Consider the following 26,041-nt stretch of genomic DNA (forward strand, 5'->3'; position numbering starts at 1 on the left):
GCAGTTCAAAGATCATTAATTTGATTTTGAATTATATCCAAACTTACCTCCCCAGAAATTCGAGTTGCATATTGATGATTAGTTACTAGTCGTTGCCTAAATCCTTCTATGGTAATATAATTTCAGAATGATGCAATGGTTGTATACTTAATGTAAATCATTACTAGATTCATGGATGACCTAATCGAAATTGTAAGAAAAGCTAGAACTGCTAACCCTGGTTTGCATGTTTGTTAGCTATTTTAAGTGATTAGGGGTGGAGCATCTCATAGTCATTAGATAAGAAAGTGTTTGTTTAAACAAATACTACTTTTCTAAGAAAATGACTAAGTCTGAAAGTAAAGTAGCAGATAAAGGAGATATTTTTTCTTGATTCCAAAAGTGTTCTATCATCTTATTTTACAAGATGATCCCACTGCCTCTGTTGTCTTAACACAACTGAAGAGGTCTATACCATTTAGTTTTCTTTGACATAGTTCACGGTACCTTGTTGTAGTGGGAGAGTTTCTAGGAACTCACCTTCTTATGACTTGGAAGACACTAGTGATTAAAATCCATTGTGAGTTTAAACAAGTAATGGATTGTCAAGATAAGAAACTAAGAAGAAAGCCAATAGAACTATGGTTTGATCCATTCACATGGAGTAACCTAAAGTTTTCTGTTACAAGGACATGAAAGGAAATTTTCGTTCATAAGTCTATTCAATGGACTTAACAAAACTTCCTGTTCTTAGTATTATGGGTTTGAGTTTATCTAAACCTATGGCTTGTGGTATACCTGGTAATTACTTACTCTAATGCAAGCAACTTACTTTAGTAAGATGCTGGAGCATTTTCTTTCCAATGGCAAATGGCAATCTATAGAAGCTTCACAACTTCTAAGCATAGATTTTATTTATCTAAGGAAAAGTTTCAACTATTCCAGAGAAGATAAAGCCATGAAAGAATTTCTTAAATCAACAGTGAGAGGTCTCAGATATGCTTTTGTATGCCTTAGACCAGACACATGCTGTTGAGTGGGAGTAATGAGTAGGTATCAGATTAATCCAGGAGAGGAACATTGGAAGACAATCAAGTAAATTTTAAGATTAAGAAGAGGAACTATATGTTAGTCAATAAGGGTGGTTTTGAAACTCTTAGACTACACCACATCAGATTTCGAGACTTGCCTGTGTGCTAGAAAGTCAGCTGATGAGATGGTGATTACTTTGGGGGTGGAGTAGCGATTTTGGAGAAGTATAAAAACCTATCTGAAATCTCTTGGTCTACCAGAGAGAGACTGAATGTTAAAAGTTGCAGGAAAGATACTTATTCATTCTAAGGAAAGTTCTATACATTTGTGGCACTGTTCCAACTTGCCTTAACTACTAGGGTTACTTCCTGAATAACCAAAGAGTAGTTGCCCAAAAGTATAGAATCCAGTATCCCAAGAAAGTAGACATATAGAGAGGAATTTCACATTATCAAGGATTTTGTGATTAAGGAAGAGTAATGGTGGAGAAGAGGTTGTGTTTAATTCAACCTGTCAGATCCAATTACGAGGAGTTTACTACTATTACACTTGATTGGTATATCAAGGTGTTAATGATTATTTGAAATGCACTTTTTGTTTTATATTAGTGCAAGTGGGAGTTTGTTGGGTTTTATGCCCTAAATAAAACTCATTTCATATAATCAGATTTACTTATTAATAAAGATCAGAAATAACATTTTATGTTGCATGGTTCACATGATTTATTTTATGATTATATGTATATAATGTATGAATTCTTTTTAAGTCCAGAACATATGAGTTGGTTAAAGATTATAGTGTTGTCAGCACAGTGGAATGTAATCTTAAATTATATGTTCAAAAGTTGATTCCTTGATTTGTCAGAACACTGGATTTAGACTGACATGGTATAATCAGCGATATGTATTCTTACACCTTGGAAAAGTGTTATGTCCTTTCCAGGACATTGGCAAAGTTTACCAGTATCGGATGTATGGAGTATACATCAGAAGGGACCGATATTGAACTTTGATTAGATATGTTAAAATTTACCGTAAATATCTATTCAATTCAATATCACTAAGTTGATCCTAGATCACATGATCGAAATCCTGATATGGTTAGGCTCAATCTCAAGAATGTTATTTGTGTTCTTTGATTTATTAAGTTAAGCCTACTTTTGGGTCAGGGTGATACTTACATTTTGGGAACACGGTAGTGCAATTGAGTGGGAGCGCTAACATAAATATGGAATCTATAGCTTCTATTTGGGAAATAGAAGTAAAGGATGATTTCCTTCGAGCTTAACCAAACGAAGATAAATGGTGGAGATCTCATTTCACTTAGGTGAAATATCATTTATACAGGGTTAAGTGTTTTAAGGATAAAATACATTGTAGGGTGTTACGGTAATTTAATCCCTGTACAGTGTAAATCATCTATATAGAGGATCATTGATCACATTAGGGTTATAACAATGGATAACTAATGACGTGTCTATATCGTGGAACATATAGAGCGTTTCTATATGGCTGAGAGTGCAATTTCAAGTTCTAAGTGTGGATTCAATGAGGAATTAATAAGTTAGGGAATTTACTTGGTAAATTCGGTTCGACTTATTGGAAGCTCGGTTATATAGACCCATGGTCCCTATACTAGTTGAGACCATACCGTTTTCAGAAGACTCGGATTAATTGATTTTAATTAATCAATTATAATTCTCAAAGTTAGACTATGTCTACTTTATGAATTCTCACAGTTTAAGGATGAAATCGTAAAGAAAAGGGTTTCTAGGTTTAATTATTAATTAAGAGACTTTGTATGTCTAATTAATAATTATTTTAAATGACAATATTATTTAATAATTTATTTTAGTAATTAAATAATTAGTTTTGGCATTTAAATGATTAGAATTGGAAAAATGACATTTTTGGAGAAATTGAAATAAAATTGAGGAAACTGCAAAATCCAAGTGAGGCCCATGTCACCCTATGGCCGGCACCTCTTTGTGTGTTTCCCAATTATTATTTTCAATTTTAATTGCCATGTAATTGCTAATCAAAGCCTAGCAAAAATAGGAAAGTGGTTGATCACACTAAATAAGGCAGTTAATTGATTACACAGTAATTAAGGAAACTGTTTTATTTGGAAAGTTGTGCTCTCCCTTCTCCCTATATAAAGCAACCTTTGTTCTCTTCTCTTAAAAGCCATAAGCCACGAAATTCAAGAGAGAAAAAGAGAGAAAAATTCGAAATCCTTGTGAGATGAGTAGTGCCCACACACATCAAGTGGTATCTCAATCATAGTATGTAAGACTATGGAAAATCTGCATCAAAGAAGGAGAAAAGAAGATCCAGGTTCAGATCTTGATGATGCTCTGCTACAGAAAGGAATCAAGGGCTAGAGATCTGAACGGAAGGAGTCATATTATTCCGCTGCACCCACTGTAAGGTTTTCTAACTTTATATGTGTTTATTTTCATTGTTTTAGAATTCATATTAGGTTGTTAATCCAACATACTTGTTAGTAAATCTAGATCCTGGTAAAATAATTTCCAACAGTCCGGGCACAAGGTGACTGGGAGCCTTACTTTTCCCATTGGGATAAGTGTCTTCCCATTAAACCCTGTGAGTTGGGACCCACTGGGCGAGAGGTCTCGGTCCGTCAAGCCTATTGCGGTGAAGGCTTCCTTGAAGAGTAGGTTCACGGAACTTCCATTGTCAATTAAGACTCTGGCCACCACTTTATTCGCGATGGGGGTCTCTTTGACCAATGGGTCATGATGAGGGAAGTGCACTGTCTTGGTGTCTTCTTCCGTGAACGTGATGGGTTGGTCCATCAGCCGGGGCCTTTGAGCTGGGAGTTGAGTAACCTCCCAAACCTCATTGTGTTTCACGGCCCATGCGTATCGTTTAAGCTCCTTGCGAGTAGTTCCTCCGATATGGGGACCTCCGGAGATCATGGCTACCCTCCCATTAGGCCTGGGCGGCAGACCGGGGATGTGCTGGGCGTCGCCCGTAGCAGCAGCTGGAGCTAATGCCCCTGCTGTACCCCCCGGTGTTCCCTGAGGCATACCCACAGTCGCCTGGCCCGGATTAAGGTGGGGTAACCTATTTTTGATCCACTCGTAGAGGTGGCCTAACCGAATTAGGTTTTCAATCTCGTCCTTGAGATTCTTGCATTCATTGGTGCTATGACCGATGTCGTTGTGGTACTCGCATCTTTTGCTCGGATCTCCCCGGGAGCTATCCTTGTACAACGGTTGTGGCCTCCGGTAGTGTGTATTTTGCCTAGTAGCAAAGTACACACGCTCTTGGGAGTCCGACAGCTCTGTGTATTGAGTGTACTGGGGGGTGTACCCCCTTTTCTGGCGCTTCTCCCCCGTCCGGGTGCTACCCTTGGAGGACCTTTTACTCCTCGAACCCTGGGAAGGGCCTCGCTGTGCTAGCGGCGGAGCAGTGCGAAGGAGTTTGTCCATTTATTCCGGACGGGTTGCCGAAATGGGATGATGCTGGTGCCAAGGCCTGGCCCTGACTATATCCGGGGGTAGCAGAGAATTGTATGCCACTTGCTTGCGGAGTTGCGGTCGGGGTAATACCCGAGAGCGATACTCCGGGCGTATACCCTGCTATCCCAGTGGGATAGTATTCTCCGTAAGCCACGATTTGGGCTTCTTCGAGGTTGATATATTTTTGGACTCTCTTCTGGAAGTCCTGAAGGCTAGCGGCTCCCTCTTGCTGTAGTTCATTCTAGAAAGGAGTCCCAGTGCGGATGCCTGCTTGGAGTAGCGCAAGCTGTTGTCCGTCGTCAACTTTCTTGGTTTTCGAGGCTTCCTCTCGGAACCTCTTTATATAATTCTTCAAGGTCTCGGTGGGCAGTTGCTTGATATTAGTCAAGGCACTGACCTCCAGGTTGACCTTTCTTGCGGCGACAAACTGTCTCCGGAAGTTGGTCTGTAGCTTGTTCCAACAGCCCACAGATCCCGGTTCTAATTTTTTGAACCATTCCTCCGCGGACCCACTTAGAGTAAGCGGGAAGCACAGACATTTGGCGTCATTGCTGACTCTCATGACCGTCATGACGCGGTTGAACCTCGACAAGTGGTTGCTAGGATCGGAGTTCCCGGTGTAAGCTGTCATTTCGGGCATCTTGAAGTTCTTAGGGAGTTCCGCCTCTAGGATGTGCTTAGCACATGGCTCCCGGTCCTCGCTGTCGGAGTCGGAATCGTCTCCTTTCTGTCTCCGGGAGACTCGGGCAATGTCTTTTCGAAGTATGGCGAGTTCCGCCATAATTCCTTCATTTAACGTACCCGTGGAGACCGCGGGTCCGTATCTTTTTTGGTCAAGGTGATCTCGGAGATCACCTTGGTTCCCATTGATTTGATTTCTCAGATCAACGGGAGGACACCTCTGTCCTCTTCTCCCTCTACCCCCGGGCTCTTGGTGCACGGAAACGCTTTTTCGGTCCTCTCGATCCTGAGGGCCAAAGCTCCCTTTTTGGGGCTTGCCCCTCTGCGGACCTTTCCCTTTAGGGAAATCTGAGCGGACCTTTCGCGGATCCTGCGCCTTTTTCTTTCGCCCTGGGGTAGAGGTAGGGTTTTTTGTTTGGTTCCCTTCAGCAGGGTACCTTATAGGGCTAGGCTCCCTAGATTTCTGCTGTTGGGAACTAGGCGAGGACGTCGCTGGTTCCTTGCCAAGTCCAGCGGTCATTGCCTTGGGGTGCACGTGAATGCCAGCCGCCTCCATGGCTTTTTGCATGGCCAGCATCACTTCTTGCATTTTCTGGTTTTGCGCTTTCTGAGCTTCGATCTCGGCTTCGTGATCGATAGCTTTTTGTCTGAGAAGCACCAACTCCGAGTAACTACCTTCGTCGTAGGCATACTCATCGAGGTTTCCCTCGTAGTCATCATCTGGAATTCCTTCTTCTTCCTCGGAACCCTCAGCTGCTCTTGAGGCTACATCTTCCTCATTCGGGTCTTGAGCATCTTCTAGAGGGCGAGGCTGACGAGTACTTCTAGTCTCCACCATGTTTGTGAAGTCAAGTGTACGTTTACAGTAGCTTTCTTCAGCTCTCAATGAAAGCACCAAAATGTTGACCGAGGTTTTCGGCAACTAATAAAATATTTTAAAGTTACTGAGCTGTAAGAAATTGAGAGAAGGATTTTTACGTGGTTGGGGCGTTAATGAGCCTTAGTCCACGAGTCTTTGTTATTTATGGATGTCTTTAATACAGAGAATGTATTTGGGGAGTGTTTCACTCTTATAAATACAGAGAATGTTCTTGGCGAGTATTTACTCTACTTGCTCATATGCAGCCCAAGATTCTCGATCCCATTTAATGAGCTTTGAGGGGGTATTTATAGTGTTTTTGGTGGGGTGATCCCCAGAATTATCCTTACAAGTGTATCTGTAAGTATCCATAAAGTTGGGCATTCCCAATGAATATACCATGGGTAATGCATGGTCAAATCCCTAGGTGCTGTAGGGTTTTTATGTGGAATGACCTGATTGTCTTTTGACTAATGTGACTCTTCACAGTGTAGCCGTCGCTAGACTTAAATGATCATTACTGTGCAGCTGCTAGTTGGAGGTTGTGCCGTCAGACTTTATTGCGTGTAGCAGTCCCAACACGCTTCCTCCCATGCGGCATTTAATGCGACTTAATTGCTCAGGAGAAACCTGACACCTCGCGGAGATGCCTTAGCGTTATTCGAGCTTCCGGGGGCATATGGAGTTCCATGTGCCTTCTCCGGGGGCTACGTCCTGGACGCTACCTTATGGCATAAAGACTTAGCAAATATTGTAAATTGCTTGATCCACGTGTCCTTATCTGGTTGGTCCACGTATATTGGGCAAAATCAGGGGCAACAGTTTAAGATACAATGAGGTTACCTTTTTTTTTTTTTTTTAATGTAACTCATATGATGTTTCAGATACTATTCAATTTATTTAAAAATTATTTTATAAATTTATTAAAATAGTTTTATAAAAATAAGTATATTTTTATTTAATTTTGTAATGTCTAAATATAAAAATAAAAAAAAACTTAGTAACTTATTAAATTGTTTGATACATTAAATTTTATTTAAACTAAAGCGTTTATTGTTATATATTTTAAGAAACTATGTGGTTTCTTATAATATTTTGAAACTTATCAAATTATTTTACAAATTAAGCTAATGTATAATATAAACAAGTAACTATAAAATATTAAGAGAGAGAGAGAGAGTTAAGGTATAAGATTATTTTATAACTTTTAAAAAATATAAAAATAAAAAATAAAAATAAAGGGAAAGCTCTTTATTAAATAAATGTATTGAAAACAACACCCAATAAAACAAAACGTAACAAAAGATAAAGTTTTTCAAAAAATAAAAAAAAACAAAACAAAAACAAAAATAAATGATTTGACAAAATCTGACAAAAAAAATACAAGTAAGGAAAAGATACAAAAAAATCTGACAAAAAAAAAAACCATTTATGTTTGCCAGTAAAAATAATTTTTGACTTCATTAAAAGTGAAGTTGTTTGTTTCGGTATCCGTATGTACAAAATAACTAAAAAACTGACGGTATTATTTATATTAATATAAATAAGGATATTTCTTAAAATAAAATGAAAAGTGTGTATCCTCATGCAATTATTTCTAGATTTTATGGTTGTTACACTTGGGAAGCAATTGTATTTAAATAAAAATTATAAGGTTATAAACCAAAAATTATAAGAAATGTATGGTATCACATTGGAATGAAATGGCGTTGGTTTGGTGGAATGTACACTATTCCATTTGTCCTTCTATTTTCCATCTTCTCTTTGCTGATGACAGTCTTTTGTTCACCACTGTCACTAATTATAATTGTAGAGCTATTTAGGATATTCTCTTACTTTATAATAAGGCTACAGGTCAATCGGTCAATTTCTCTAAATCTTCCATTCTCTTTTCTCCTAATACTAATCCTTACCATAAAGAATTTTTTTACAATACTCTTGGCATTGATAATAAACCTTTTGTTTCTAAATACTTGGGAGTCCCTCAGTGTTTTGGTAGGTTTAAGAAATCTTCTTTCCATTACCTCCTTCAAAATCTAGTGCTAAGCTTAATGTTTGGAACAATAAATTTTTCTCCAAAGCTGGAAAAGAGATACTTATTAAAGCGATTATCCAAGCAATTCCTTCTTATGCAATGTCCTGTTTCAGAATTCCAGTTTCCATTTGTCATGACTTTGATAAACTTATCTCTAACTTTTGGTGGGGATTAATAGGTAATAAGGCTAAGACTCATTGGAAAAATTAGAATTTTCTCTGTGTGTCTAAGTTTCATGGGGGTTTAGGGTTTCGATCTTTCGTTTGTCATAATCAAGCCCTTCTTGCTAAATAAGCTTGGCGAATTTTCACTAATCCTAACTCTCCTGTGTCTAGAATTTTAAAAGCAAAATATTTTAAGAACAATGACTTTCTTTTGGCCTCAAAAGGACATAGCCCATCTTACTCTTAGAGTAGTATTCTTTGGGGTCGTGATCTTCTTAAACAGGGGCTCATTCGGAAAATTGGTAATGGTAAATCAGTCTCAATCCTTCAAAGCTACTGGATTCCTGGTTTGAAAACCATAAGCTTCAGAGATAATATGCATCCCCCTAAACGTACAGTGTCTTTTTTTATTAATGAGTTTGGATGCTGGGATAGTAAGCTTTATACTTACTTTTTCAATGATATTGTTAGGGTTATTCTTACCATTTCAATTGATTTTACTCTAGAGGACTCACTCATTTGGGGCAATCATTCTTCGAGAAATTTAACTGTCAACTCTGCCTACCACCTAGCCACAAACTGAACTTCTCACACAGCTTCCCTTCCTTCAACTTCCAATTCGCTTTATTTTTAAAGATGGTGGAAAATAGTTTGGAATCTTCACATCCCTCCCAAAATTAAGCACTTTATTTGGAGGGCTTTTTACCATGTTCTTCCTACTTCTTAAAACCTGTTCAATAGGAAAGTCCTTAATAGTCCAAACTGCTCTATTTGTTCGAATTAAATTGACTCAGTTACTCATGCTCTTCTAGGTTGTTCCATAGCTATCAATATATGGAGATGAACTAGTTTAGGCAAATTTTATGATGATAATAAAATTCTTGATATTAAAGGCTTTCTTTTAGCAGGTTTTGAAAATTTATCTAAGGAAAAACTTAGTTTATGTTTCACCATTCTTTGGGCCATTTGGAATGGAAGAAATCAATCTCTGTTTTCAACAAAGGTTTATTCTATTTGCAGATGTGGAAAAATGTGTGCTTGATTATTTGTAGGAGTACTTAAGAGGACAAGAGATTTCTAACATTGCAGGTCCTGTTTCTCATCATTTAGTCCAGCAGCCTACTCCTCATCCTGTAAGTGGAATGTATGTTCTCAGTACAGATGCAGCGATCAATAAAGAGGGTTCAATGATGGGGTTTGGGGCTGTTGTCCAAGATTGTAGTGGCAAGGCAGTTGCGGGTTTTTTTCAACAATGCCTGGTGTTTTTTCTCCAATTCTGGCTGAGTCTCATGCACTTCTTGCAGCTCTTCAATGGTGTCAAATGGTCAAATTTCCTTTGGATTCTATTAGATCATACTGTTTGCTTTTAGTTAATAAAATAAATAACAAATGTAAGGATAAATCTTCTCTTTCTGATGTGATTACAAGAGTAATGATATCTCTATCCTTTTTTCCTACTGCCAAGGTTTATAATGTACCAAGAGATAGTAATGAATTGGCTCATCATCTTGCTAAGAAGGCTTTAGGAACAGGTAGAGATTGAGTCTGGAATTGTAATGTTTCCAGTTTGAATGTCTGCTGAGTTTGTAACTGAACTTCTTCATTTATTCTATTGTTACAAATCAATTTCTTCAAAAAAGGAAAAAAAAAACATTTCCTAAAAAAATAATAATAATAGAGAATAATAAATAAAAAATCAATCCAACAAATAATCCTGCTGTGTAAATCCTATAAGCTCTAATTTCAGTTACACCTCTTCATAACAAAACACATTACAAGTGTGCCTGAAGGATCTTTACAACAAACTCTAACAATTTTTAGCAACAATAAATACTCACAAAAAAAGAAAGAAATTACAGCTCACCATTCTTTCACAGCCTTACGAAGAACTGTTTGGAGTAGGATATCTAATTTAATTTAATTTTTTTCTACTCACATCCGATCTGATCCAATTATACCTCAAAATCTAATCTAATCCAATCAAATCACGGATTGGATTTGTTTTTTAATTGGATATCTAATTACACACATAATTTTTAATATTAACTTAAAAGTATGAAAAAAAATACGTACAAATCAAATATCACTATTTATTTAAGTTTAATACTCTATAAAAATATCAATATTACAAGTGCAATGCAACTAAAAGTTTAAAATAAGAAAAACAACAACATTACCAAGTAATAAAAATAAAACAAAATATCATGACAAACAAATATACAAAATAACTAAATGTTACAAATTCAACCACAACAAAAAAAATACTAAAAATATAATTAAAATATATGTTTTTTATTATACATAAATAAATATAAACAATTGTTTTTAATATATAAATATAATTAGATTTGATCAATTTTTAATTAAATTTTAAGAATGACATTCAATAATTGATCCAATCCAATTAGAATTCAACGTTTAGCATCTAAACCAATCCAATTATAATTGGATATCTATTTTTTTTTTTTTTTTTTTGTAATTGGATTGGAATAGATTGGTTCGATTCAATTGAATTAGATTGGATGTTACCCAACCCTAACCTGAAAGCATTTTTTCATCTTCTACGAGCTGAGAGAGAAAGAGAGAAAAGCTTCTTGGAGCTCAATCATAAACATGCACAAAGAAAGAAAAATAAAAGAAATATAGTAAGAAATCAAGAAAAAAAAAATAGAGAGAAAACAAAGAGATTATCAACCAAAGTTGTGTGGTTGAAATCTAATATCACACTTGTAATTACCTGTTGAATCTAGTGGAGAATCGAGCTACTCTAAGACGAGCTTGATGAAGACGTAGCCCTTGTTTTAGATTGAACTCAGAGATCAAATCTTTGTATCCAAATCTACTTTGTTTGTTTTCTTTAATCCTGACTCTCATCGATGTGTGTTGTTGTGTGTGTATGATGATGTTCTTGAGTTTGTTTTCTTTACTAAGGTGTTTTACTCAAACTTTAGTATTATATAGATATATAGATGGATATTTCAAGAAACATTAGCAAAATTATTCAAGGCTTGTAATTAATTAGCTACGAAGATTAGGAGAGGAATTGTTTGGGATAGTCTATAGTTTTTATTTACAAAAATACACTTGTAAAGTTTTAAAATTACAAAATATATTTTTTCGAAAAAAAAGTAGGAAAACAACGAGAAATTAATTCACAAGTCACGACTAGGGATGCACACGGGGTGGGGAATTAGCAGGGAGTGCTCTCCTCGTCCCCATCCCCGTTAAGGATTTTAATCCCCATCCCCGCTTATTCTCCATCGGGGACGGGACGGGGAATCCCCTAATGGGGCGGGGACGGTGCGGGGAATCCCCTATTGTAAAATAAAATTTATTTTAAAAATTTAAATGTATAAATTATTAAATTACAATAAAGATAAAATATTACGTATTATTTACTATTCAATATAGTAATTATTATACAAAAACACAACTTCAAAAATTGTAAAAATGATATTAATATACTAAAAAAATACAAACGCATATATAAATTATAAAATATTAATAAAAAAATAATTAATAAATTAAACGGGTCCCCGTCGGGGCGGGGAGTGTCATCCCCGTCCCCGCCCCGTTTAACATTCGGGGACAAAATTTGATCCCCGTCCCCGTCCCGTTTCCCATTTATACGAGGAATCTCCGCCCCATTAGGGGCAGGTCCCTGCGGGGCCCCATCCCCATGGGGAAAATGTGCATCCCTAGTCACGACAACTATAAATAAATTATAAAACAACAAAAAATAATCAGAAAAATAACTTTATGACAGCTATAATTAGGGGTGTTAATAAAATACTCCATCAAATCCAATCCACACGACCAATATCTGCACTTGTGCGGATTCAATATGTTGATTGATATATAAAAGTAACCGATCCAATCCAATTCACACATATTTATATATATTTAAAAAATTATATATGTAATTAATATTTCAATGCAAAAAATAGTAATTTAAGAATTTAATACATATGATGTAAATATATTTCAAAACTTAATAGATTAAATTTATGTTTCATTATTATATATGGGAAAAATATAATTTAAAACCAAATTAATCATTTCTTTTTACATAATTTTTTTTCTTCCTTTGAATTTGTTATTTTATTTGTTTTAATTTGTTGTTGGAGACATAAAAAAATATTAATTGGTTTTATTTTGTTGTTAGTTATGTGAAAAAAATATTTTTTAATAAATATTAAATAACTTATTATTAAAAAGTAATCAATTTAAAGTAATCGATCCAATCCCCACTTTTACTGATTGAACTATTGTGCGGATTGGATTGTATCCAAAATATCGAATCCGCACTTAGTGCGAGCAAAATAGTACAGATTAGACCCCTAGCTATAATATAACTATTAATAAACTAGGGATTATATCACAAATTATTAGAGTTAGTCCTACATTGCTAGTGCGTGAAAATAAATTACCATGTATAAGATGAATGAGCTACTCCTCCCATTGCCAATTGGTTTTGAGATGGAACCCCATTCATCTTATCCCAAATTCTAACATGGTATCAGAGTCAAACTAAACTCTAATGAGTATCCGATTTCCAAAAAAAAGCATCTTGTGATCTGTTGTCAGCCCAAAGTACCGCCGGTCCAAAAAGATGAGCTTTAACCTCCATTTGTGACCTCTCGGCTAATGTGTGCTAGTTTCCAATGTTGAGGTCTTTGACCTGTTTTAAAATTCACAAATTTCCTGATGTGTACACCTACAAATTTTTCGATATTTGGCCTTCTGGGATTCTTTCAAATGTTATGTTCGACCCTGTGGTCTTTTAAAGGTCGTTCGTTATGCCCACACTTTCCAGGATCTAACGTGAAGAGGGTGTATTAAAGTTAGTCCCACATTGCTAATGTGTGGAAATAAATTACCACATATAAAATGAATGAGCTACTCCTCCCATTGCCAATTGATTTTGAGAAAGAACCTTATTCATCTGATCCCAAATTCTAACATAAATACACAAAAATAACAAAATTTTTTACAAAAATACGGTTTCACAGAATTTTAAATATTTTTACGATTTTTTTGATTTTATTTGCAGAAAATACCGTCTTTTTATGTTATACTTTTATTAATTTGTTGTTTATTTTTTGTTATCTGTATGTTATTTTTTGTTGTTGTTTTAATGTTATTTTCATATTACTTTTATATAGTTTACTTGTTATTTTCGTGTTGTTTTTATGAAAAACCGTAAAAATGTAAAAATAATCTTTTAAACATAAAAATATATTTTTTTTTACAAAAAAATAGCGCCTTATGTAATTATCACAATAAGCTATAAAATAACTAAAACATAATTTATTATTTTGTGTAAATAAAAAATTTAAAGCGTAAAAATAAAATTTGTTTTATTTTATTGTTTTTTTTAGTTTATTATGTAATTTTATGTAATTAATTTTAGAAGAATTATTTCATTTATTATTATTTTTTTATTTTTACCACTTAAGTTATTCCAATAATTGTTTTGAAATTTTTTTTACACGAGTTACTATATAGATTTGGATCCCACTCTATACATTTTTTATATTGTACTCTTTTATTTTTACTCTCTTTTATAAAGTATATTACTTTTACCTTTTTTTTAAACATTGTACCAATATATGGAGATGAACTAGTTTAGGCAAATTTTATGATGATAATAAAATTCTTGATATTAAAGGCTTTCTTTTAGCAGGTTTTGAAAATTTATCTAAGGAAAAACTTAGTTTATGTTTCACCATTCTTTGGGCCATTTGAAATGGAAGAAATCAATCTCTGTTTTCAACAAAGGTTTATCCTATTTGCAGATGTGGAAAAATGTGTGCTTGATTATTTGTAGGAGTACTTAAGAGGACAAGAGATTTCTAACATTGCAGGTCCTGTTTCTCATCATTTAGTCTAGCAGCCTACTCCTCATCCTGTAAGTGGAATGTATGTTCTCAGTACAGATGCAACGATCAATAAAGAGGGTTCAATGATGGGGTTTGGGGCTGTTGTCCAAGATTGTAGTGGCAAGGCAGTTGCGGGTTTTTGTTCAACAATGCCTGGTGTTTTTTCTCCAATTCTGGCTGAGGCTCGTGCACTTCTTGCAGCTCTTCAATGGTGTCAAATGGTCAAATTTCCTTTGGATTCTATTAGATCAGACTGTTTGCTTTTAGTTAATAAAATAAATAACAAATGTAAGGATAGATCTTCTCTTTCTGATGTGATTACAAGAGTACTGATATCTCTATCCTTTTTTCCTACTGCCAAGGTTTATAATGTACCAAGAGATAGTAATGAATTGGCTCATCATCTTGCTAAGAAGGCTTTAGGAATAGGTAAAGATTGAGTCTGGAATTGTAATGTTTCCAGTTTGAATGTCTGCTGAGTTTGTAACTGAACTTCTTCATTTATTCTATTGTTACAAATCAATTTCTTCAAAAAAGGAAAAAAAAAACATTTCCTAAAAAAATAATAATAATAGAGAATAGTAAATAAAAAATCAATCCAACAAATAATCCTGATGTGCAAATCCTATAAGCTCTAATTTCAATTATACCTCTTCATAACAAAACACATTACAAGTGTGCCTAAAGGATCTTTACAAGAAACTCTAACAATTTTTAGCAACAATAAATACTCACATAAAAAGAAAGAAATTACAGCTCACCATTCTTTCAAAGCCTTACGAAGAACTGTTTGGAGTAGGATATCTAATTTAATTTAATTTTTTTCTACTCATTTGAAAATCATCATCCGATCTGATCCAATTATACCTCAAAATCTAATCTAATCCAATCAAATCACGGATTGAATCTGTTTTTTAATTGGATATCTAATTACACACATAATTTTTAATATTAACTTAAAAGTATGAAAAAAAAATACGTACAAATCAAATATCACTATTTATTTAAGTTTAATACTCTATAAAAATATCAATGTTACAAGTGTAATGCAACTAGAAATTTAAAATAAGTAAAATAACAACATTACCAAGTAATAAAAATAGAACAAAATATCATGACAAACAAATATACAAAACAACTAAATGTTACAAATTCAACCACAACAAAAAAAATACTAAAAATATAATTAAAATATATATTTTTTTATTATACATAAATAAATATAAATAATTGTTTTTAATATATAAAGGGAAATTTGATTTTCTATACTTACATACACTTAATATTTTTTTTTAAAACACATAACATTTAATATTTGTGGGATATGACACATTCTAGAATATTCCTAAAATACCCCAATTTACATTACCCCCCCCCCCCCCCCCCCACTCTCTTCTTCTCTCTTTGTTATAAAAAAAAAAAAAATTAAAGTGGGCATCGGGCCCATCGGGCCAGTCATCTGACCATCGGGCCCTACATCGGGCCCATCGGGCCAGTCCTATAAAATGAAAAAAAATTAAAAAAAATAAGGGAACTTTTCAATAATATACATTATTTATAAATTATTTACAATAATAACGTTACCTAAAATAATTGAAACAATTAACGGTGACACCTCAGCATAAATAACCAAAACCATAAATTAAACATACCTCATGTCTAAACCATTTTTATCAACTAAATAAGAAAAGAAATTAAACCTGACAACTCACATTCTCCCATATCAATCCTTATTGGTATCATTAGTAATTATGTTATTTTTTCTTTACATATTTCAAAACTATTTAAGAAACTAATAAATTACAAGTAAAAAATTTCACATAACATTTTAATTAAATTTATAGACATTTAAGTTATCAATTAATTATTTTAAAGTTACAGTATGATACCATAATGTTACTTAAAATATATTTTTAACAACTATAATTTTGTTCTTTTCAAAAAAAAAAATAAATAAATAAATAAATAACTATAATTTTGTTATAAACATTAAACACATCATTACTCAGTTTCGCTTAAAAATATATATTATTGTAATCTACTCTTCAATATAAACATTTCAAAATGTGAAAAATATATGTTTTTTTGCTATTTCTAGAATCAAAAAAACCATTAGATTACTCATGATATCAATCATAGATTTATTAATTTGTTATTTTATAGACACACATTGTGTTTGAAATAAAAAATAAATTATTGTTACAATATATGAAAAATAGACTAATAAATTTATTGGCGTATGTTTGATTATAGTTTACTATGTATTGAAAAAAATAAAATGTAGTTCTAACAAATAGAATATACTAAGTTTATTGACATATATAATGGTAGACTATATGAAATGAACTGAATTATTATTCCAATAATATACGAAAAGAAAAATAAAATTTATTTCAATGTGTTAAAATAAACTAATAGATTTATTAGCATATACGATAATAGACTATACGAAAAAGTTACTGTGTAAACAAAGAATGAAAATATATTTTAATATGTCAAAATAAACTAAAAAGTTTATTTAGCATATATGAGTATAGGCATATATGCCAAATAAACTTATGAGCAAGGAATTTCATCATATTTAAATCTTTGACAAGTGCATATATTCTTATCCAAGTTTACTATATAAGACATGTTACAGTCATAGTCATGTACTTTGTATACAATTAAATTTGATGTCTCAACTTGAAAAAAAATAGACTAATTAGTTTGTTATTTTATAGGCACACATTGTGCTTGAAACAAAAAATGAATTGTTGTTCCAATATACACGAAAAATAGACTAATGGGTTTCTTGGCGAATATCATTATGTTTGATTATAGTTTATTCTGTATTGGAAAAAAAAAAATATTGTTCCCCCAACAAACGATAACTAGTAGGTTTATTAACATATATAATTGTAGGCTATATGAAATGAAATAAATTGTTGTTCCAATATACAAAAGAAAAATAAAATTTGTTTTAATATGCAAAAATAAACTAATAGATTTATTAGCATAACTATAATAGTATGTTTTCTGTATGAATTACTTTGTATGATCTATGTTTTTTTTATATATCAGTTTTGTAAACCAACATCATGAATATATTCAATATTTAGTTTGAAAATAAAAAGAAAATTATAAACACCATTAATAATTAAGCATATCAGCTTTTAAAAATGTTGATTGTAAACATCTAACTTGATATAAAGGCAACAAAAAATAATGAAATTTTAAGGCATGCTATTATCAACTAATCAATTACTTTAACGTATGCTTAGTATCTTGAAAAGTAAAATCGGGTAACAATAGAAAATTATGTTTGCAAATTATTAAAGTTATATTAACAAAATTATATTATTTTAAAAAGTTTATTAATTATTATTTTTGTTTCGTAAACTAATCAGTTTGTATATTAATGTATTTTAAAATACATCTAGTTTACAATATTATATTAATATCATATATATCAGATATATGAAAGGTAACTAATTAGTAACTTATTTATGAAATGTCACTTTCTTTTTTTTTTTCATTTAATGTGTATAAAATTGTTTTATATGTATATTTGAATTATGTGTAAACTAATTATTTTGTATAATGGTGTAACTCTTAATCTCAAATACCAGTATAGCCAAAATTATTTTTTTTAAAACTATAGAAGAAAAAGAAAAAAAAAATAATGGATACACTTTACACAAAAAGAACTCAAGACCAACAAAAAGCATTTAAGCTGAGATCAATTAAGAGAGAGAAGGAATATACTCTCGTGTGTGTCTTATAACTTGAAACTCAATACTTTAATCTATTACGTAATATATAGTTATATATTTTTGAAATTACGTTATATTTTTTTGACTAACGACATTTCTGTAAATTAGATCATAATTTAGTGTGTAGATGTAATTTTCCCAAAAAATAAAGTGGGCATCTGACCATCGGGCCGACCATCGGGCCCATCGGACCAGTCCTATAAATAGAAAAAATTTTAAAAAAATCCAAAATGGGCATATGACCATCGGGCCTACATCGGGCCCATCGGGCCAGTCCTATAAATAGAAAAAAAAAATTAAAAAATCCAAAATGGCATCAGACCATCGGGCCCTACATCGGGCCATGCATCGGACCATCGGGCCATGCATCGGGCCTTCATCTTCAAGCTCATATCAAACTAGAAAATCGAATTTTCTTGCCCAAAAAGATCACAGACCCTAGATCTACTCTATCTAACCCTAGATCTAATCAAGAATGCACATATCCAACCTAAATCTATCAACTAACAACATTTTCACCATAATCAATAAGAAAAAAAAATTAAAAAACCGAAAGGGGAAAGGCTCGTCGCGTGCTCAGTGGATGGGTTCCCTCCGTGGGGTGGTGGGTTCGGTGGGTTCTTCGTTCGAGTGGGGAATCGTGGTGGTGCAATTTCAAACTCTAGAGAGAGAGAGAGAGAGAGAGAGAGAGAGAGAGAGAGAGAGAGTCAGTTTAGAAATGAGGGGGGTAAAATTGGGTTTAAGTAAAAGTTATCCCATTTTACAAATTATATATAGTTTTAGATTAGGATACCAATTTTAATCCCTAATATGCATATAATTTCAAATTTCCCTATATAAATATAATTAGATTTGATCAATTTTTAATTAAATTTTGAGAATGACATTCAATAATTGATCCAATCCAATTAGAATTCAACTTTTAACATCTAAACCAATCCAATTATAATTGGATATCTATTTTTTTTTTTTTTGTAATTGGATTGGATTAGATTGGTTCGATTCAATTGAATTAGATTGGATGTTACCCAACCCTAACCTGAAAGCATTTTTTCATCTTCTACAAGCTGAGAGAGAAAGAGAGAAAAGCTCCTTGGAGCTCAATCATAAACATGTTAGAATACTGTAAATTCTGAATATAGCCCTAATTAATTCAAGAGAATCAAACAATAAGATTAAGGAATAGCGGAAGCGTACCGAAGTCCATAGAATCGACCTTTAAATGATCTTTATTGGTATGATCTTCCAATTTGCATCAAAACCTTTCTCTGAAAGTTTTTCTCTTGGTGATGGGGATACAAGAGTGAAAAGATACGATGCAAATGGGGACCATTACCCGTTATATTACCAACAGACAAACCTGTTGGTAATATTTATTGACTATTTCTATTTGGCCCCTCATCAATATAGAAATTGTCTAATTGGTATCCACATATTAAAATCATGACAATCATGCCCTTAAGTCATAAACTTTATTCCAAAATAGACCACATAAATTTGACTTATTTATTTGATGACCCAACACACATTTTATATATACAATTATGACCCCAATAAATTCTAACAATCTCCCACTGGTCACATATGTATACATATAAACGTGTTAACCTTATTGAGCTCATAACTTTGTCATCATAACCATAGGCATGTGCAATCTCGTCCATTAACTATATCAACATAGGATCAAAGTGATTTTCGTTGTATCAATCACAACTAAACCCATCAATGGTCACATATATCAACATAGCCAAATGACATAGATCAATCATGATAATGTGGTATGAAAATTACATGCATGGTGATCTATTCATGTCAATTTTCAATTGGTCCTACTTTACTTTATGGAGATCAAAACTTTAGCTTAAATGTACAAAGTGAAATAAACTGACTAACATAATTTCTGATCAGAAAAATATACAAATACACATGTTAATTTCATGAAACAAATAAAACACACTAAAGACAAACTCCCACTGAATCTAGATATCCTCATAATCTAAAACACCCATACGAGCAGTGTGCTCATGAAAGACCTTGGGTGGCAAACCCTTAGTAAGGGGGTCTGCAATCATGGAGTTTGTACCTAAGTGTTCTATACAAATTTGTCCACTTTGTACCCTTTCTTTTACAACAAGGAACTTGATGTCAATGTGTTTTGACTTCGTCGAGCTCCTATTGTTGTTGGAATACAATACAGCTGATTTATTGTCACAATACAACTTAAGTGGTCTTTCAATTCCATCCACAATGCGCAGCCCAGTGACAAAGTTCCTCAGCCATATACCATGGTTGGATGCCTCATAACATGCAACAAATTCTGCTGCCATGGTGGATGAAGCTATGAGTGTTTGTTTTGCACTCCTCCATGATATAGCTCCACCACCTAACAGATATATGTAGCCCGAAGTGGATCTCCTACTATCTTGGCATCCCGCAAAGTCAGAGTCAGAGAATCCAATGATCTCAAAGTGATCTGACCTCCTATATGTGAGCATGTACTCTCTTGTTCTCTTCAAATATCTCATAACCTTTTTGGCTGCTTTCCAGTGATCAATTCCTGGATTGCTTAAGTATCTGCCTAACACTCCAACAATGTACGCTATATCCGGACGCGTACAAACTTGAGCATACATTAGACTCCCAACAGCCGAAGCGTAGGGAATCTTTTGCATTTCTTGAATTTCAAGGCTTCCTTTAGGGCATTGTTTAAGACAAAATTTGTCTCCTTTAACGACAGGGGTATCACCTGGTCTACAATCTTGCATGCCAAACTGTTTGAGTACTTTATCGATATAGCCCTTTTGTGATAATCCAAGAATACCCCGAGAACGGTCTCGATGTATTTGAATTCCTAAAACAAAAGAGGCGTCACCAAGATCTTTCATATCAAAATGCCTAGATAGAAATCTCTTGGTTTCGTGCAATAACCCTATATCATTAGTGGCAAGCAATATGTCATCGACATATAGAACCAGAAATGTACACTTACTCCCACTAAACTTATGATACACATAATCATCAACAACATTCATCTCAAAACCAAATAAGAGAACCACTTGATGAAATTTGTGGTACCATTGACGGAAAGCTTGCTTGAGTCCATAGATGGATTTTTTTAATTTGCAAACCATTTTCTTTGGGTCACCAACCACAAAGTTTTCTGGTTGCTCCATATAAATTGTCTCATCAATGTCTCCATTGAGAAACGCTGTTTTAACATCCATCTGATGTAACTCAAGATCAAAGTGAGCAACAAGTGCCATTATTATCCTAAAAGAGTCTTTCGATGAAACTGGAGAGAAAGTCTCTTTATAATCAATGCTTTCTTTCTGAGTATAGCCTTTTGCTACAAGACGTGCCTTAAACCTCACCACATTACCATTTTCATCCCTCTTGGTTTTAAATATCCATTTACAACCAATTGGTTTTACACCTTCTGGTAATGGGACAATTTCCCAAACTTTATTGTCTTGCATAGACTTATTCTCTTCATTCATGGCATCATTCCACTTTTGAGAGTTAGAACTTTTCATGGCCTGATGAAAGTTGATTGGATCATCTTCCATCATTCCAATGCCATCCTCATGTTCTTGAAGATACACTATGTATTCATCTGGATTAATAGCATTTCTTCTTTCTCTAGTGGATCGTCGCAAATGCACTTGTTCTTGAGGTTGTTGAGTTTGTACCTCTGGGGTTTGATTGACTATGTTTGGTTGCTCTTGATCTAAAACTTGATCAATATTAGGAATGGAATCCTGAATATTGTCAAAAGCAACTATTGGAATAGGAATCAAGTCATCTTCAAGAGAAGTGGTTGATTCTAAATCCTCCTCAAAAACAAAGTCTTTAACCGTATTTCTCCCCCCAAACTCAATATCCTCAAAAAACTTTGCAGTTCCCGTTTCAAATATATTCTTTACTTTGGGATCATAAAACTTGAAACCCCTGGATCGTTCAGAATATTCAATAAAGTAGCTACTCACAGTTTTGGGTTCCAACTTCTTTTCATTTGGCCTATAAGGCCTAGCCTCAGCTGGACATCCCCAAACATGAAAGTGCTTAAGACTAGGCTTTCGCCCTGTCCAAAGCTCATAAGGTGTTTTTGCAGTTGCTTTAGTTGGTACCCTATTCAAAATGTAGGCTGCTGTCTTAAGTGCCTCTCCCCAGAGTGATTCTGGTAAGGTTGAATGACTGATCATACTCCTTACCATATCTTTAAGAGTACGGTTTCGTCTTTCAGCAACACCATTCATGCTAGGAGATCCTGGCATAGTGTACTGTGGGACAATTCCACACTCCTCTAGATATCTGGCAAAAGGTCCTGGACGTTGTTCACCTGATCCGTCATATCTGCCATAGTACTCACCACCACGGTCAGACCTGACTTGCTTTATTCTTTTGCTAAGTTGATTCTCAACTTCAGCCTTAAAAGATTTGAACACGTCCAACACTTGAGACTTTTCATGAAGTAGAAATAGGTACGCATATCTTGAGTAATCATCTATGAATGATACAAAATATCGTTGACCATTCCAAGAAGGTGTAGGAAATGGCCCACAAATATCTGTATGTATCAACTCTAAGACATCGGTAGCTCTTTTCGCACCTAATTTCTTTGTTTTGGTCTGTTTGCCTTTGATGCATTCAATACAAACATCAAAGTCTGAAAAATCAATTGAATCTAAAATTCCATCAGATACAAGTCGCTCAACTCTATTTCTAGAGATGTGACCTAACCGTTTGTGCCATAAGGAACTTGATTTTTCATAATCCATTTTACGCTTAGTACCACGTGATTCCACATTCAAGGTTTCATTATAAGAAGCAACAGTGTCAAGCAAATATAAGTTGTCATAAACCATAAGTGAACCAGTTCCAACAGTATTTGAATTAATAGATAAACTAAAGCAATTGTTTCCAAATGAACAACAATAACCCAATTTGTCCAAACAAGAAACAGAAACCGAATTCCGTCTAAAAGACGGTACAACAAAAGTATCTATTAAGTCCAAATAGTAACCAGTACTTAACAACAACCTAAAATGCCCTATTGCTTCCACATTTACCGACTTGCCATCTCCCACATAAATGCATCTTTCAGCATCATTTGGCTTTCGGTAACTCAGGCAACCCTGCATAGAAACACTGATGTTAGTAGTAGCACCGGAATCTAACCACCAAGTGTTTCTTGGTACTGAAGCTAAATTTACCATAGAACAGACCAAAGTAAGAAATGTACCTTTCTTTGCTCGCCATGCAATATACTTAGCACATTCCTTCTTCATGTGTCCTTTCATGTTGCAAAAGAAACAACCATCATCACTGTTGGTTTGAGTTTGTTTCTTATGTGCAGGACCTTTATCCTTAGCAGCCTCATTCTTTCTTTTCTTGCCCTTATCTTTAGAGGTGCTTGCCAAGTGAGCACTTTCAGTCTTCTCTTGCTTCAGTCTTTCTTCCTCTTGAACACAAAATGAAATGAGCTCATTAAGAGTCCATTTCTCCCTTTGGCAGTTATAACTGACCTTGAATTGACTGAATTGTGGAGGAAGAGAGATAAGCACTAAATGTACAAGCAAGTCATCAGAAAGCTCAAGCTTTAGTGCCTTCAACTTTGAAGCAAGGTGAGACATTTCCATAATGTACTCCCTTATATTTTCCTTGCCCTTAAACTTCATGGAAATAAGTTTCTTTAAAAGAGTACTTGTTTCCGCCTTATCGCTTTTTGCAAAGCGTTTCTCAATTTCAGCAAGGAAAGTTGTGGCATCGGTGACCTCCTCGGACACCGCACCCCTAAAAGCTTCAGGTATGCCGCGCTTAATGATCATAAGACTCATGCGGTTTGAACGGTCCCACTTCTCATAAATCCTCCTTTGCTCGGAGGTACTGGTATCCGTAAGAGAAGCTGGGCGATCCATCCTTAATGCAAGGTCAAGATCCATGCAGCCAAGAACAATAAAAATGTTCTCCTTCCAGTCCTTAAAGTTATTACCATTAAGGACCGGTACCGAATTAAGGTTAGCAGATACATTAGCAACAGCTGAAAAGAACAATACAATTACATAAATAACATGCTCATATAAGAATCCAAATATAACAATAAATTCAAATAATGGTTAATCCCATCTCAAGATACCAAACACAACATTAATATTAAGTCTTTGGACAGTAATATTAATTGTAAGCGGTACTCTTGTTGTAGTGATCAAACATTGACAATAAATTATGTCAAACAATACGCAATCTTTGGACTAACATATTGTTCACATAAAATACTTTATAATTGTCACACATTTATCACCACAGGTATACATGAAACTCGGTCATATATTAACTTACCTTTGGGTCCGTTAATAAATACATGAATTTCATATACACAATTATCTTAATATTTTTATTAAATTAATTTACACAAAAGAGATCACTTTGGTGATATTTTGTTTCAATTAATTTAATTAAATATTAGATATTCTTAATAAATTCTATACCAAAATTTGAATTAATTGTTACTGAATTATTATTATTATTACTTTAAAATTATTATATTTTAATAAAATAATAATAATAATAATAATAATCAATGAAGAAATCTGAATGCTATAATGGCATTCTCCCATAACAGTGAAAAGGACAACCACTGTAAGTGATTTATGAATACATATAATTCAAATAAGAAGAAACAATCAACAACCGTACCGTATGTATATGTATACATTAAACAAAAGATCACTTTTATATATATAAATATACATATGCGATTGCGATTTCGATTGCTTCAATCGCAGAATGATATACATCACATCGAATCGCAGCAGAGAACAATTAAAAAATACAGTAACATTTCAACCGCACTAACTTAACCAAAAATACTGTAACATTGATATCAAATTCTTCACATGCGCACACACAGAATGCACACACATTAATGTAAATGGATAGCGGGCGTAAACCATTTACCATATATGTCGACACCATATATATAAATATACACACAGGATGCATATATGTCGACACCATAAACACAATGAAATATAGATTTTGACATTCATTAAATTGGGAAAGTAATTAACTGGAAGACCACAACACTACAATATATTCTCAAGAACTAATTTAGGGATGCTCTTGATACCATATGTTAGAATACTGTAAACTCTGAATATAGCCCTAATTAATTCAAGAGAATCAAACAATAAGATTAAGGAATAGCGGAAGCGTACCGGAGTCCATAGAATCGACCTTTAAATGATCTTTATTGGTATGATCTTCCAATTTGCATCAAAACCTTTCTCTGAAAGTTTTTCTCTTGGTGATGGGGATACAAGAGTGAAAAGATACGATGCAAATGGGGACCATTACCCGTTATATTACCAACAGACAAACCTGTTGGTAATATTTATTGACTATTTCTATTTGGCCCCTCATCAATATAGAAATTGTCTAATTGGTATCCACATATTAAAATCATGACAATCATGCCCTTAAGTCATAAACTTTATTCCAAAATAGACCACATAAATTTGACTTATTTATTTGATGACCTAACACACATTTTATATATACAATCGTGACCCCAATAAATTCTAACAAAACATGCACAGAGAAAGAAAAAGAAAAGAAATATATTAAGAAATCAAGAAAAAAAAAAGAGAGAAAACAAAAAGATTATCAACCAAAGTTTTGTGGTTGAAATCTAATATCACACTTGTAATTACCTGTTGAATCTAGTGGAGAATCAAGCTACTCTAAGGCGAGCTTGATGAAGACGCAGCCCTTGTTTTAGATTGAACTCAGAGACCAAATCTTTGTATCCAAATCTATTTTGTTTGTTTTCTTTAATCCTGAATCTCATCGATATGTGTTGTTGTGTGTGTATGATGATGTTCTTGAGTTTGTATGCAATTTGATTTCTAGATTGTGAGTGTGTGCAATCTATGTTGAAACCCATGGGTTTTCTCTCAGAGAAGAAGAAGAAGCTTCGAGAGTGAATCTCGAGGAGTCTAAGGTGTTTTACTCAAACTTTAGTATTATATAGATATATAGATGGATATTTCAAGAAACATCAGCAAAATTATTCAAGGCTTGTAATTAATTAGCTACGAAGATTAGGAGAGGAATTGTTTGGGATAGTCTATAGTTTTTATTTACAAAAATACACTTGTAAAGTTTT

The 26,041-nt window shown here is 33.7% G+C and overlaps 1 protein-coding gene across 1 annotated transcript; it reads left to right on the plus strand.

The window, feature by feature from the left end:
- The first annotated feature begins 14,205 nt into the window (after positions 1-14,205).
- Positions 14,206-14,559, plus strand: LOC133034092 (uncharacterized). The gene has a single exon (XM_061109112.1). It carries the CDS (start codon positions 14,206-14,208, stop codon positions 14,557-14,559), a length of 354 nt encoding a protein of 117 aa, XP_060965095.1.
- The last annotated feature ends 11,482 nt before the right edge of the window (positions 14,560-26,041 follow it).

The sequence above is a fragment of the Cannabis sativa genome, chromosome 2, assembly GCF_029168945.1.
Source record: "Cannabis sativa cultivar Pink pepper isolate KNU-18-1 chromosome 2, ASM2916894v1, whole genome shotgun sequence".
Lineage (NCBI taxonomy): Eukaryota > Viridiplantae > Streptophyta > Magnoliopsida > Rosales > Cannabaceae > Cannabis > Cannabis sativa.